Source organism: Emydura macquarii, unplaced genomic scaffold, assembly GCF_026122565.2.
Source record: "Emydura macquarii macquarii isolate MOO-44397 ecotype Brisbane River unplaced genomic scaffold, CSIRO-AGI_Emac_v2 contig_2994, whole genome shotgun sequence".
NCBI classification, from domain to species: Eukaryota; Metazoa; Chordata; order Testudines; family Chelidae; genus Emydura; species Emydura macquarii.
The window spans coordinates 3,100,311-3,112,344 of record NW_027133131.1 but is presented as its reverse complement, the minus strand read 5'-3'; the positions used below and the strand labels follow the sequence as shown (position 1 = coordinate 3,112,344).

At 64.7% G+C, this 12,034-nt stretch overlaps 1 protein-coding gene across 1 annotated transcript; it reads right to left on the bottom strand.

The window, feature by feature from the left end:
* Nucleotides 1-530: 530 nt before the first annotated feature.
* On the bottom strand, nt 531-11,283 carry PIP4K2C (phosphatidylinositol-5-phosphate 4-kinase type 2 gamma). Its single transcript, XM_067529808.1, has 10 exons — nt 11,064-11,283; nt 7,349-7,446; nt 6,336-6,432; nt 5,838-5,984; nt 5,431-5,577; nt 5,079-5,117; nt 3,820-3,933; nt 2,750-2,996; nt 2,334-2,437; nt 531-1,898 (listed from the first exon to the last, which is right to left on the bottom strand). Exons 1-10 carry the CDS (start codon nt 11,196-11,198, stop codon nt 1,818-1,820), a joined length of 1,209 nt encoding a protein of 402 aa, XP_067385909.1. The 5' UTR covers nt 11,199-11,283; the 3' UTR covers nt 531-1,817.
* Nucleotides 11,284-12,034: the final 751 nt, after the last annotated feature.

The window sequence follows — 12,034 nt, the reverse complement described above, 5'->3', positions numbered from 1 at the left end:
CAGAGCCGGGTGTTTGCACAGGGAAGCGCCCTGGGCAGGGGGGGTTGTTGAGGGGCGAGCTCTCCCCAGGAGTGGCCCTGGTGCCAGGAGCCATGGGGGGAGGGAAAAGACTCTCCCCCCCATCAAGGGACCACTCGGTTATCCCCACCTCCCCCAGCAGCAGCTGCAGGGGCCACAAAGCACCAGAACCTTTCCCACCCCCCCTCCCCGGAGATAGGGGCTGAGCCCTCGCAGAGGGGGGCTCGAGGGCTCCCTTGCCCAGGCAGCTCTGGAGTCTTTGTTGACTCCACCCCAAAGCCAGGCCCAGCAGCCCCCCCAGGAAGGAGCAGCAGCTGGAGCCATGCCACGCACACAAGGGCTCCAGGGGCCCAGGAAAGAGCCCCCCCCCCCATTCCTACCCCCCCAGCATGGCTGGCAAATTCACCAGTCTTAGTCCTTACGCAGGCAGGGTGGGCACTGCCCCCCCCCACACATCTCCCCTTCTCCAGCCGCCCCCGCCCTGCCAGGCCGCGCCCCCAGAGCCAGGCTGCTGTCGGTCAATAATTTATTTCTATCCAGACAGGGGGGACGGGAACACACCAGAGTTTACAAAAATAAAAGGTGCAACAGACTAACCCGCAGCCGGGCACGCAGGATCCCTCTCCGAGCACGGCGCCCGGGCAGGGTCGGGGCCCGGAGCGTTATTGCAGGCAGCAGGACAGCCATGGGCCAGAGACTGCAGCTGGGGGGGAGCCGCCCCAGCCTTGGTCACCTGCCTCCCACTGGGGGCGCCGCCTGGCTGCATCCTCTGCCCCACAGGCCCCTGCTGGCCCACTGCCCCCTGGAGGGGGGAGCTGCCACTTCCTCCAGCGGGTTGGCGAAGCACCTCTTTGACCTGTTCTCGCTCCCAGCCGGTGCTGTGCTCCCGCGTGGCAGGGGCAGGATAACGGACTGCAGGGCGGGCCTGGGGAAAGCAGGTGAGGCTGCCGAGGCAGGCTGCTGCCTCCCACTACAGCCCTGCCCTGCCCTGCCCTGGGCCCCCCCAGCCCCCACTGTGCTCCCAGGTTGTCAGCTCCTGCCAGCCCAAGCTAGGCTTCGGCACCCAGCACAGCCCGCAGCCTCCAGCAGGGCTCTTGGCCTGGGGGGGGGGGGAAAAGGGGGGCAGGGAGGGTCAGCAGCAGCCCCAGGGGTGTAGTGTGTGTAGGGCAGAGGTGGCTGCAGAGTGAGGGGGGGGGACGTGGGGCGGGGATCCCGGCGCAAACTAGTGTTAACAACTCCCCACTGCAACCCCAGCCGGGAGATTTCACCTCGCAATAAATTACAGCATGGGACAGGCCCAGAGAACCTTCTCCGGGGGGTGGGGGGGCAGACAGGATGGGGGAGGGGATCTGCAGGATTCACGGCCCCCCCAGGCTCAGGGAATGGGGAGGTTACCGTCTGCCCCTCTAAGGCACCAAAGGGTCAACTCTCTTATTGCATATTGCAGGCCTCGGGCACGGCCCCCCGCACAGTTTAGCCTCCACCCCCAGGCCGAGAGCTGGGCTGAGCTGAGCTGAGCTGCCAGGGCCCCTCAGCAGCGCGTCAGATTCATCTCCCGCTGCCTCGTCCCGGCCGAGACCCCGCGGCTGCGAGCGAGGGCGGAGAACGATAAGGCACTTGCTCTGCACCCGGACCCGACCGGCTGGCAGCCCCGGCGAGCAGCCGAGCCCCCCGCGCAGCCCACAGCAGGGGGCGCGGAGACCACGGGGTGGGGGGCCAGGGGACACCTTTGACCCTCGGCTCCGACGAGACGAGACAGTGGGGGGAGGGGGAACGGGGAGGGAGGGAGCACCCGGCGACTAAGCGAAGATGTTGGTGACGAAGTCCAGGAAGCGTTTGGCATACTGCTCGGGGTGGACAGTCGAGATCTCGGCGCCAGCCTGCAGGGGGGACGCAGCAGCATCAGCGCCCAGCAGCCCCACCTCCACCCCCCCAGCCTCCCGCATCATGCGCCCACCCCCACGGGAGACCTTTCAGCCCTTGCCAGGAGCTGGGGGGGCTCACAGGCCCCGGGCGCTTCCTAGGGAGGAGGAATTCCTGCTGCCCTGGCCCAACGGCGGGCAGAGCCCACAGCCAGCGTGCCAGGCGCTGGAAGCCTTGGGGAGGGGGCAGGCTGTGCCCACAGCACTGGCACCCCCTCCCTTGGCCGGCTTTCTGCTGGCTGCGTCTAGGGCGGCTAATTCAACTAGAAACCGTCTGGCTTTAGCTGCTGACGGTGTCCTGCCTTCCCAGGCAGGCCCAGCGGCTGAGCCCCGCCCAGTGTGGCAAAACAGCCCCTTCCCCGCCCCAGAGCCGCGGGCACGAGCTCGACTCACCCCGTGCTTGACGGTCTTAGCAGCGTGCGCGGCTTTCTTCTTGGCGTCGTACTGCGTGAGGGTGTCGATGAGGCCCATGAAGTACACCTCCCTCTGGGGCCCACCTGCGGGAACGGCCGCACCCCAGCGTCACCGTGGGTCCCCAGCCCGTCAAAAGCCCACCCCCTCCCACCGGCGGGGTTACGCACCAGGCTGGCAGAGCTCGGGGCAGACGCCCACGGAGGGGGCTACATTTTCCAGGGAGCCCAGCACAGAACATGATGAGTCCCCGGCCCTCGGGGGGAGGGGGTGTTCACCAGAGTTCTGGTGACATCTGACCCTTCGAACGCCTTTCGGGACGGACATGCCAGCAAAGCTCCCTGCCCCCAACGCCCCAGGTGCCATCCTTCCCCCAGAACCCTGCCTGCCCCACTCACCTTCTGCACTCTTGATGGCGTACACGTCGATGTAGGGGTCGAACTCCCCGGGGCCCAGCGGCTTGTGGGAGTTCAGGTAGCTGGCGATCCCCTCGGGGGACGTCCCGTAGGAGCCCACGACCAGGGCGTCCCCCTCCTCCTCCTCCTCTTCCTCCTTCAGCTCATCCTCTTCTTCCTGCTCAGCTCGGTGCACGTCATGGATGCCCAGCAGCAGGCTGTAATCCATGATCTTCAGATGGACCAGGAACTGGGGAGACACCGGGCAGGGGGCGAGGAAGGGCAGATTGGACCAGGGCAGCAGGGAAAGGCTCCTTTCCCACGCAAAGCCATGCTGCCTACTGGTTAGAGCAGAATGCTGGGGCTCGGGTCCCTGCTTCCTTCTGCGGCTGACTCGCTCCAAGAGTCGGCTCCCAAGACCTGGTCCATAGGGCAGGGAGAGCCCCGATCGTGCAGGGCCGCTGGGGCCAGAGGGAGGTGCTGGGTACGGCCAGATCCGAGTACCAGTTATCCGGAGCCACTGGGCTGCTGGAGCATTTGGGGCTGCCCCCCAGCTGAGAACAGCAGCGAAGATGTGAGGCCTGAATTTCAGAGGGCTCTGGGGCGAGCGCACAAAGCCTCTGGAACCTGTTACGGGGGGCAGGGGAGAGCCAGCAGCGCCAGGCACCCAGGGCCAGCCAGCGCCAGCAGCCTCTTCCATTGCTGCCCCTCACCTGGCATAGGCAGGGCACCAAGGCCCAGAGAGACTGGCCCTGGAAGGGCAGGGACCTCCTAGCTCCCAGGCCAGTGCCCTAACCACTGGGCCTTCCTTCCTTCCCACAGCTGAGATCCCCTGACCCATCTGCCCGAGGGGCAGGGCAGGGCATCAGTAGGAGCAGGGAGGGACCGGCTGGTTTCGATCGCTAGACAAGCCGCGCATGACGAGGTCTATCTCAGGAAGGTTAGACGCCCCCAAACGATCCCAGCCCCCTTCGGGAGGACAGACAGGACAGCTGGCGCCTTGGCTGAGAGGGCAGACAAGTGAGCGCCCCGCCCCGCGGGGGAGGGCGGGGAAACAAAGGGACCCGCCCTACCTCCACATCCCTCTTCAGCTTCTCCATGAACGCGTCCTTCTGCCCTGCGTCCACGTACACCTTCTGGCTCATGTGCAGGAAGTCCATGTCTTTCAGCGTGGGCAGCTCCTTACCCTGGAAGGAACCAGACACCGTTAGGGGCTCCTGGAGGGAGGCGGCCACGCGAGGAGGGACGACCCCCTCAGCCAGCCTAGCTCAGCCTCAGGCCCCCCGTGAAACCCCCTCGCTGCCCATGGCCCCGAAGATCCACGTGGTGGGAAAATGCCCCTTTAAACCTCCCAGCTCTCGCCTGGACACATAACGGAGGGCATCCCTTCCTGCTCTCCTGCTGGGTAGCAAGGGGCACCTGTCCCACAGGGGCCATGCCTGGCCATCCCAGTTTCTTCCCCACCCCTCGTCGTCAACCACCCAGCAGCAGAGCTGGCAACCGCAGGGATCCTGTGGCCGGGACAGTGCGCGGATGCAAGGGCAGGAGACAGCGCCTGTGCCCAAAGGCAGGACGAGATATCGACAAGCTGAGTCAGCGGCGGGCCAAGCTTCCGCAGCCTGGCCATCGGGAAGCCGACCCCCCCCCAGAGCAGCGAGGTTTTAAAGAGCCTGCGGCTGGTTCCCAAGGCGGCAGGATTCCCCCCAGGCAGATGAGCCGAGGGCTGAAATCCAATCAACCCTCCCTCGCCATCATCTCACGGCCCCCAAATCTCGTTAACTGGCTTCAGGACAGAGGAAGCCACTAACGAGATCAGGATTATCCAATAAGGTTCCCAGGCAGGCCATTCCCCCCTCCTTGAACAGGGCTAGGCAGGCGGAAGATCCCAGACACGCAGGACACCCCCCCGCCCCCAGCATCTCTTCCTGGCTTGTTTAGAGCAGCAGCTTGCTGGGGTCCCGGGGAAGTCGGCCCATGGAGCCAAACTCCAGGGATGGAAACGCTGCAGCTTCGCCCCAGTTCTGCTCCCGGGGGCAGGCACGGCAGGGCACAGAGGCCACCCAGCCCTCCAGGAAGGGCTGAGCTTTCAGATGCCTGGCTGAGCAGCCACAGTAACAGCAGCACGGCCTCCCCACCAGCCGGCCACAGGGGCAGCGACTAGGAACCGCCAGGCTCCCTTTCCAGTGTCCTCCGCCCAGGACCCCTGCTCGCCCGCCAGAACCAGCTCAGCCCCGTTAGCCAGGAAGCGAACTCCAGAGCAGAGAGATCTATGGGTCAGAGAGAACCACCCATCTCCCCACACACTGTGCCATCAGCCCCCACCCCCCGTTACCTTCTCCTTGTCGCTGGCTTCTCGGGACACCAGGGAGCCCTGCAAGAGACGCATGCACCCGATTAGTTGTGAGCCCAGCCCTGGATGCGGGAGGATGAGGGGGTCAGGTGCACACAGAAATCCACGGGGAGGGGCTGCAGGTCAGAGGGGCAGTCACAACGGGTCCCTCTGGCCCAGACCTAGGAACTAGGGACTAGGGAGTGACGAGAGGCACTGCTCCGATGGGGCCTGCCTGTGCCATCACAGCAAGACCCCAGAGAGCTTCCCCAGGCGTCCAGAGGAGACGAAACAAGGGGCTTGCAGGGTCCGTGGGTCCCTCCCGCCAGTGGACCTGGCTCAGTGGCCCCGTTACCTTCAGGTCGTACTTCCTGTGCACGGCCAGCCTGTGGCTGAAGACGCTCCTCATGACCAGCATGTAGGTCTCCTCGCTGTCCACGCTCAGCCGGTACATCCCCAGGAACTGGGGCAGCAGCGTGTTCCCGTGGCACTTCACCACGTACTGCAAGGAAACGGGGGGGCGTCGGGGCCGGGGCGGAAAGCGAGTCACCAGCCCCCCACCAAAAGAGGGGAGTCCCTGCCGTGAGGAGTCGAACGAGACCAGGCAAGGGGAGGGGGCAGTGATGTGGCCCCAGGCCAGCGGCAACACCGGGATTAGAACTCAGATCCCTGGCTCGTTTCTTCCCAGCAGCAGGCCGTTTTAGCGCTGGCGCCCCCAGGTGGCGAGGCAGGGACCCCTCCGAGCCCCCCCACCGGCCGTACCTGGTGGTAGTGTGAAAGGAGGCTGTGCACGTCGGCCACGTCTTCGCTGGAGATTTCCTTGATCACCAGCGTCCTGTCGTAGGACGTGAGGAAGCGCCGGTCGCTCCCCTCACCCTCGTAGTGGGGCGGGCTGCGCGTCAGGGAGACCTGGGGAGTGGGAGCAGGCGTGAGGGAACCGCGCCCGGCGCTGGCCCCTTGGCATGGCCGGGACCCCGCACCCCAGGGCAGACGGTGAGTTTCGGGGGCATCTGACTGTGTTGCCAACGCACCAGGTGAAGGGCCCCATCAGGGATCTGGGCTACAATAAGGCCCGATCCCCCAGCCACAGAGATGCAGGCGTCTGGAGAAGGAAAGCTTTAGGGGACACGGGGCAGCTGCCTGGCTCTGTGCATGTCCCCTCCTGTGCACACAGGGTCGTGGAAAAGGAGGTGCAGACCACAAACAGCATTCCCCCTCCCCCCACAAGACGATCAGGTAGCAAGGCAGCGTGCCACCCACCTGGTAGTCCTGGTCGTCAATCCCAAAGCGCTCGCGGAGGTTGCGGAAGACCTGCGGGCAGTACTCCTTGAACTTGAAGTGACTGGGCAGGTTCTCCCTGCCGGGGCAAAGGGGGGGGGGGGGGTGTCAGTGTTTAGAACCAGAGGGACCAGCCGGTTTCAGGAAGGGACCAGGAGCCTGGCATGGTTGGCAGGTAACAGCGGTAACCAGCGATTCAAATACTGCACAGCCTGTGGGCACGTTAACCCGCCACTGGCAATGGGGACAAGGCAGAGGTTGGAGGACACCAGACAGACCCAGGGACAGACAGACCCTTGGCAAATAAGGGTAGGGGCAGCAGGGCAGGGCACTGGCAGAGCCAGAGCTCTGGTACACACGGGAGATGGGTCCCTAGCTCAGATCCATCGTGGACAGGGTGCTAGGCCTCGACAGGGCTGGGGTCCGGCCTGCTGAGGGTTCCTCCAAGGGACTGTTTAAAAGCTGGGGCGTAGCACGGCTCCCTGGCACCCACGACACTCCTGCATCGGGCTGGGAAAGCTTGGGGAGCCCGAACCGGCTGCTCCAACTGGAATTTGGTTTGGAGACATCAGCCCATGGGAGAAGGGCCTGGAGATCTTGAGAACCTCTAGCTGGCAGCTGGCTGGCGACAATCCTAGGGGTGATGCAGGGACGGCAGCCGCAAACCAGGGCACCGGGGTCAGTGCAGAAGGAATCAGAGACATGCAGGACTGTCAGGGACTCCGATACATCACCTAGTCCAGGCCCCTGCACAGAGGCAGGGCTAAGCACCACCTAGGGGGAGGCCTGCCCTGCTTTCAGCGGAGCTATTTAGCTAGCATGGCCATTTCCATCCCTGGGATGACTCTGATCTCCTGTGCACCGAGGCTTAATTACCAGATCCAAGGTCAGTAGGTTATGGCCCTTAAGATACCAGCCAGTGAGCTGTGCCTCCCGCCCTACCAACAGACTCCAGTGGGGCAGCAGAAGGGGGGACGCCTCCCGCAGCGACTCACCTGTTGAAGAGATGATTGTTCACTTTGATTTTAGAGTTGGCTTTAAAGTCGTCGGGTAGCAGCATCACCGGCAGGGGAACCTGGCTGAGCTCATTGATCTGGCAACGGAAGACAGGACAAGCGGGTTACCACCCCCGGCTGTGATTCCGCGCTTCACAAGGCAGCGTTCAAACCCCGAGCACACACAGACCCGCTGCGGGGCAGCCTGCCAGTCTCAGCCAGGCGCACAGGAGCGGGCAGCGCTGACGCCATCTAGGGCGGGTTCCATGCTGGAGCCAAGGGAATTCCTGCTGACAGCACGGCGGCGGGGCTAGCAGGAGGCTGGGGCAGCGTGCTGTTAGCATTGCCAGCAAGGCCCTGCAGATCTCCGATACCGCAGCCGTCCCGGACTAGCTAGGGTGGCCAAGAGGATGACTGAAAGGTTGGCTGGCCACATCCAGCAAGTGTCACCAGAGGGGCAGAGAGGCGCCAGGGGAGAATTTGAGAGCTCCCCTCCCTGAGCTATTCCAAATGAACTGGACAGCAAGTGCCAGGCAATCTGTGACTGGAGGGTCTAATACCATACAGCCAGGCCATGGGAACGGGGCGACAGGAGCCCGGGGGAACAGAGTAAGCTGCTATAAAGAGCGAATACAAGCAGCAAGCACCCCATCAGCCGGCGTTCGAGGGAGCTCTGGGAACAGCCTGTGGATTAACGCTGAGGGGCTGGCCCATCACTTGGGCATGGAGGTGCCGAGCGCGGCAGAGGAAAGCAGTCGCTGGGACACGCCAGGCTCCACCCTGAACGCAGCCGCGTTACTAGGAAGCGGCAGGGAGCAGTCAGATCAAGCCTGCAGGAGGAGCGAGGTGGCCGGGAGGATGAATGTGGGGTGGTTCAGCTCGCTGCCATGCGAGGAGATTGCAGCAGGAGACGCTGCAGCCAGGTGAGCTCTGGGGCGGCGCTGTCGCTACCCCACCCTGCCCAACTTTGCCCTACAGACGCCATGCACAGTTCCCCACACTGCACAGCGAGGTTTTGGGGCTCTGCCGTCGGCTGCCAGAAACCAACCAAGCTCTGACACAGTCACTGTGAGGCCACGTGGCTGGGGGGGGCACAGAGCACCAGGTCTCAGAGACCCACATTGGATTCCCAGCTCTACCATCGACTAACTGTGACCTTGGGCAAGCTCCAGTCCCTCCCCCATGCCTCGGTTTACCCCCTAAATGAGAGCAATACTTCATCCCTAGCTTGCAGGCACTTCACAGAGAGGGAAGAGCGCTGTACGAGAGCTATTAACGGCCAGCTGAGCTCCCTTAAGCGTCTAGCAGACGTCTCCCTCGGCAGTCAAAACGGAGAGGCCCAACGCGGTGCTCAGCCAACGCACTCTCCATCCTGCTCGTGGGCCCTGCTTCCAAGATGGGAACCATCCAGCGCGAGGGCCAAGTCTCAGTCGTAAAAATAAACCCGCCCTTGTCCCGAGGAGCCCCAGCGTCACCAGGGACAAAGCGAGGGCACATGGAGGGGGCCCAGTGTCTTAGCAGCTTCATGCAACGCTGCAACTTCACACGTGCCAAATCTGTCCGGCTCCCGCCAGAGAGAACGTTTGAACTACGCAAACAGCCAGACACTCAAGCTAGTTTTGCTCCACCGGTTCTAACACTCCATCAGTTTCTTACCCGCCACATGAGTTTTGTAAGCCATGGCCCAAGTTACACACACCAAACAGGGGCTGAAGAAGCAGAGGCACAGCCTGAACGATCACACAACACCCGGGCTGGCCAGGCTAGGGTTAAGGGAACGCCGCACTCCATCCCATTCAGACTCCATGCGTCAAGGCCCCACATACCGCCAACCTCCTACACTGTGGAGTCCAGGTTGTTCTGGCATTGTAGGGGGCTGAACTGGAGCATCACTTTACAGCCCCTGGAATCAGAAGTTGGGTCGATAAAGGAGTGAAGTTTGGCTTCTGGTCTCAGCCGGCTGCTAGGGGGTGTCCCAGCCATGGCACCCCTGGGAATAGGTGTGGGTTGAGACACGGACTCTACAGTGCAGACGCCTGCTCCAGGTCCCACTCTGCTCGGTGGGGCTGGGACATTCTCCGCTGGGCCTCCTGAGGCCACTGCATGAGGATGCTGCCCCCACCTCAGACACGGCTCGCGGGGTGCTTTTTGCATTCGGGATCTCACTAGCTCTTGCCTGCCAGGGTCCCACAAGGGGACTGTACCGCTAACCAGTCACCGTCAGGCAGCCTGAGAGCACGGGGCTTAGGCACTCAGACACCAGAGCGAAGAACGCCATACTTCAAGCCACCACTTCTAAACCCCACGGGGCCCCCAAGGACGTGGTCAGAGCAGAGGACTGGGAAGCCAGCAGCACTTCCGAGCCTCACTTTCCCTGTCTGCAGGCTGGAATAATTCTGAGCTCATCCCAAGGGGGTTGCCCCAATTAAGATCTTTGTGCTGTGATCTGGTTACCAGGCTCTACGTCTGTAACCCTAGAGATCAGGGCTAATTAAGGAACACAGCCGCCGGGAGCCTCCGGGGTACAACCAGGCATTTAGTAGTAAAATCACACAAAGTTCACAGCCCAGCCCAAAGGGTCAGATCCACCTCAGCCGCTGCAGAACCGGGACTCTGCCTCCCACATACCCAGTCAGGCCCACTGCTTCAGGCGAGTCCTGGGGAAAGGAGCAGTTTTTGCAGAATGCAGGGGAGGGGGGAAAGCAGAGGGAGGTGAGATGCCCAGCCGGGGGAGGGAGGGCGCAGTGTGGGGCACCTCACCTGGCGATGGACACCCCAGCCCCTGCGAAGGAAGCCCAGGACAGGGACGTCATGGGGGTCCTGGTCTCACCCAGCAGTGGACACTGCATGCCAGCCCAGCACCCTTAACAGGTCTGAAGTGAAGGGGAGGGATCTGGCCACGCTCCAGGGACGGTGCATAGGGGGGATAGATGGGGCCAGGTCACAGCCCAGCAAGGATGCAAGATTGGGGTTTCTTAGGCCAGGCCCTGCCTCAAAGTGGTCGTGGGGAGGTCAGGGCCGGGCTCGGTGGCCCTACGGAGGGGCAGTTTCACCTGGTGGTGGACGGCCCAGCAGCGTATCCGCGGAGCCCCAGAGGCTGGGGAGCGGGTCTCAGAAGCGCTTTGCCCCTCCCCAGCACCCAATCCTGTGAGGGAGGCAGGGAGGCCCGGGGTGGGGAGAGGAACCAGGAAGAAGCCCAACCTCAGAGCACAGCCCAGGCCGCGGGGATCCTTGGGCTGGGGGATCCCAATGTTACCGGGGGAGGCCAGCTCAGCCCCCTCCTCAAAGTAGGTGGGCCTCAGGCCACATGGGGGGCAGTAGATGCTCTGCTCCAGGGGGGTCCTGGGTTCCACTCACTTGCGAGTGGCTCACCCCAGCCCAACACAGAGAGGGGTCCCGGGGCAGGTCTCCCCGGGTGCTGGATGCCCAGGGGGAAATCCAGGGGAGGGGGGCGGTTGGGGGCTCCAGGATGGGGACGGTCCCGGTCTCACCTGGTGCTGAACGGCCCAACTCGCTCCCGGGAGACGGGGAGGTGCCGGGGGAGAAACCGCAGGGTCCCGGGGGGGGAGGGGAGGAAGGTCCGGGCCGGTCCTCTGCTGCCAGCCACCCCCACCCAGCAGGGCTCGCTGGAACCCGGTGGGGCCGGGAGGGGCCGGGCCGGGGGCCCCGGGGGGGGGTAGCGGGGGGGGTTGGGGGGTCCCGGGCCCCCCCTCACCTGGTGCTGGACGCCCCAGCCCAAGACGCGCAGCAGCGGGTCCGAGGCGCGCAGCAGCTTGACGCGCTGGGGCACGAAGCGCTTCCGCTTGGTCTTGGTGCGCGGCGCGGCGAGGGCGGCGGCGGCGGCGGCCATGTCCCTGCTCGGCCCGCGCGGCCGCGCTTCCGCCTTTCCCAGCGCTCACTGCGCGGCGGCGCCGGAAGCGGAAACGGGGCCCAGCTGAGCCGAGCCGCTGTGTGCTCCACCCCCCCCCCCGTCACGTGACGCGAAGCAGGCGCCGACCCGGCCCCGACTGCGCGTGCGCGCCCCGGCGGTGGGCGGGGTCAGAAGGCGGCGGCGGTGGCGCGAGGCTGCGCAGCTCCCGCATTCTACGTCCAAGGGCGCGTCGTGACCCCGCTTGGGGGCAGAGGGCAAAGGCCACGAGAGCAGCCCTGTGCGGGCCGGGGGCCCGGGCTGGGGGCGGGGCCATACGGAGCCCCGCCCCCAGGCACGGGTGGGGGCGGGCCGGCACGGGAGGAGAGGAGGGGCCGGGCCTGGCACGGAGGGGTGGGGTTAGGTTAAGCCAGGCCAGGCCAGGCCACCTGGGGAGCATCACCATAGACGAGGGAGCTGGGCCCATCCCCCCCCTCCCCCGTGTGTCTCTGCAGCCCAGGGCCCGGTCGGGTGCCGGGGCAGCCCCACGGCATTGGGGGGATCCGCAGCCGCCCTGCAGAGGCTCCCGGGGTCACCCCGACTCCGCTGGCTCCGCGGCAGCAGAAGGCGCTGGCGAGCGGAGAGGGGGATTGTCTCTGCGGCAGTGGGGAGCCAGACCTGGGGTCCCCCTTTTGAAAGGATGTGGAGAGAAATTCTCCAGGGCGCAGAAAAGAGCCACAAAAACGATGTGCCGGCCTGAGAAAATGCCGGCCCGCGGGAGACTCGACGCGCTCGAAGGCGACCGAGAGGGGACTGGATCACAGCGTCAGAGCTTCTTC

Bases quoted from the DNA above. Each gene is read 5' to 3' on its own strand.
- PIP4K2C (XM_067529808.1), bottom strand. From the start codon at position 11,198: ATGGCCGCCGCCGCCGCCGCCCTCGCCGCGCCGCGCACCAAGACCAAG. The intron at 3,934-5,078 runs GTAACGGGGGGT...GGTTCCTTCCAG, and splicing joins AAGCCAGCGACAAGGAGAAG to GGTAAGGAGCTGCCCACGCT. The intron at 2,438-2,749 runs GTGAGTGGGGCA...CCGTTCCCGCAG, and splicing joins CGCCATCAAGAGTGCAGAAG to GTGGGCCCCAGAGGGAGGTG.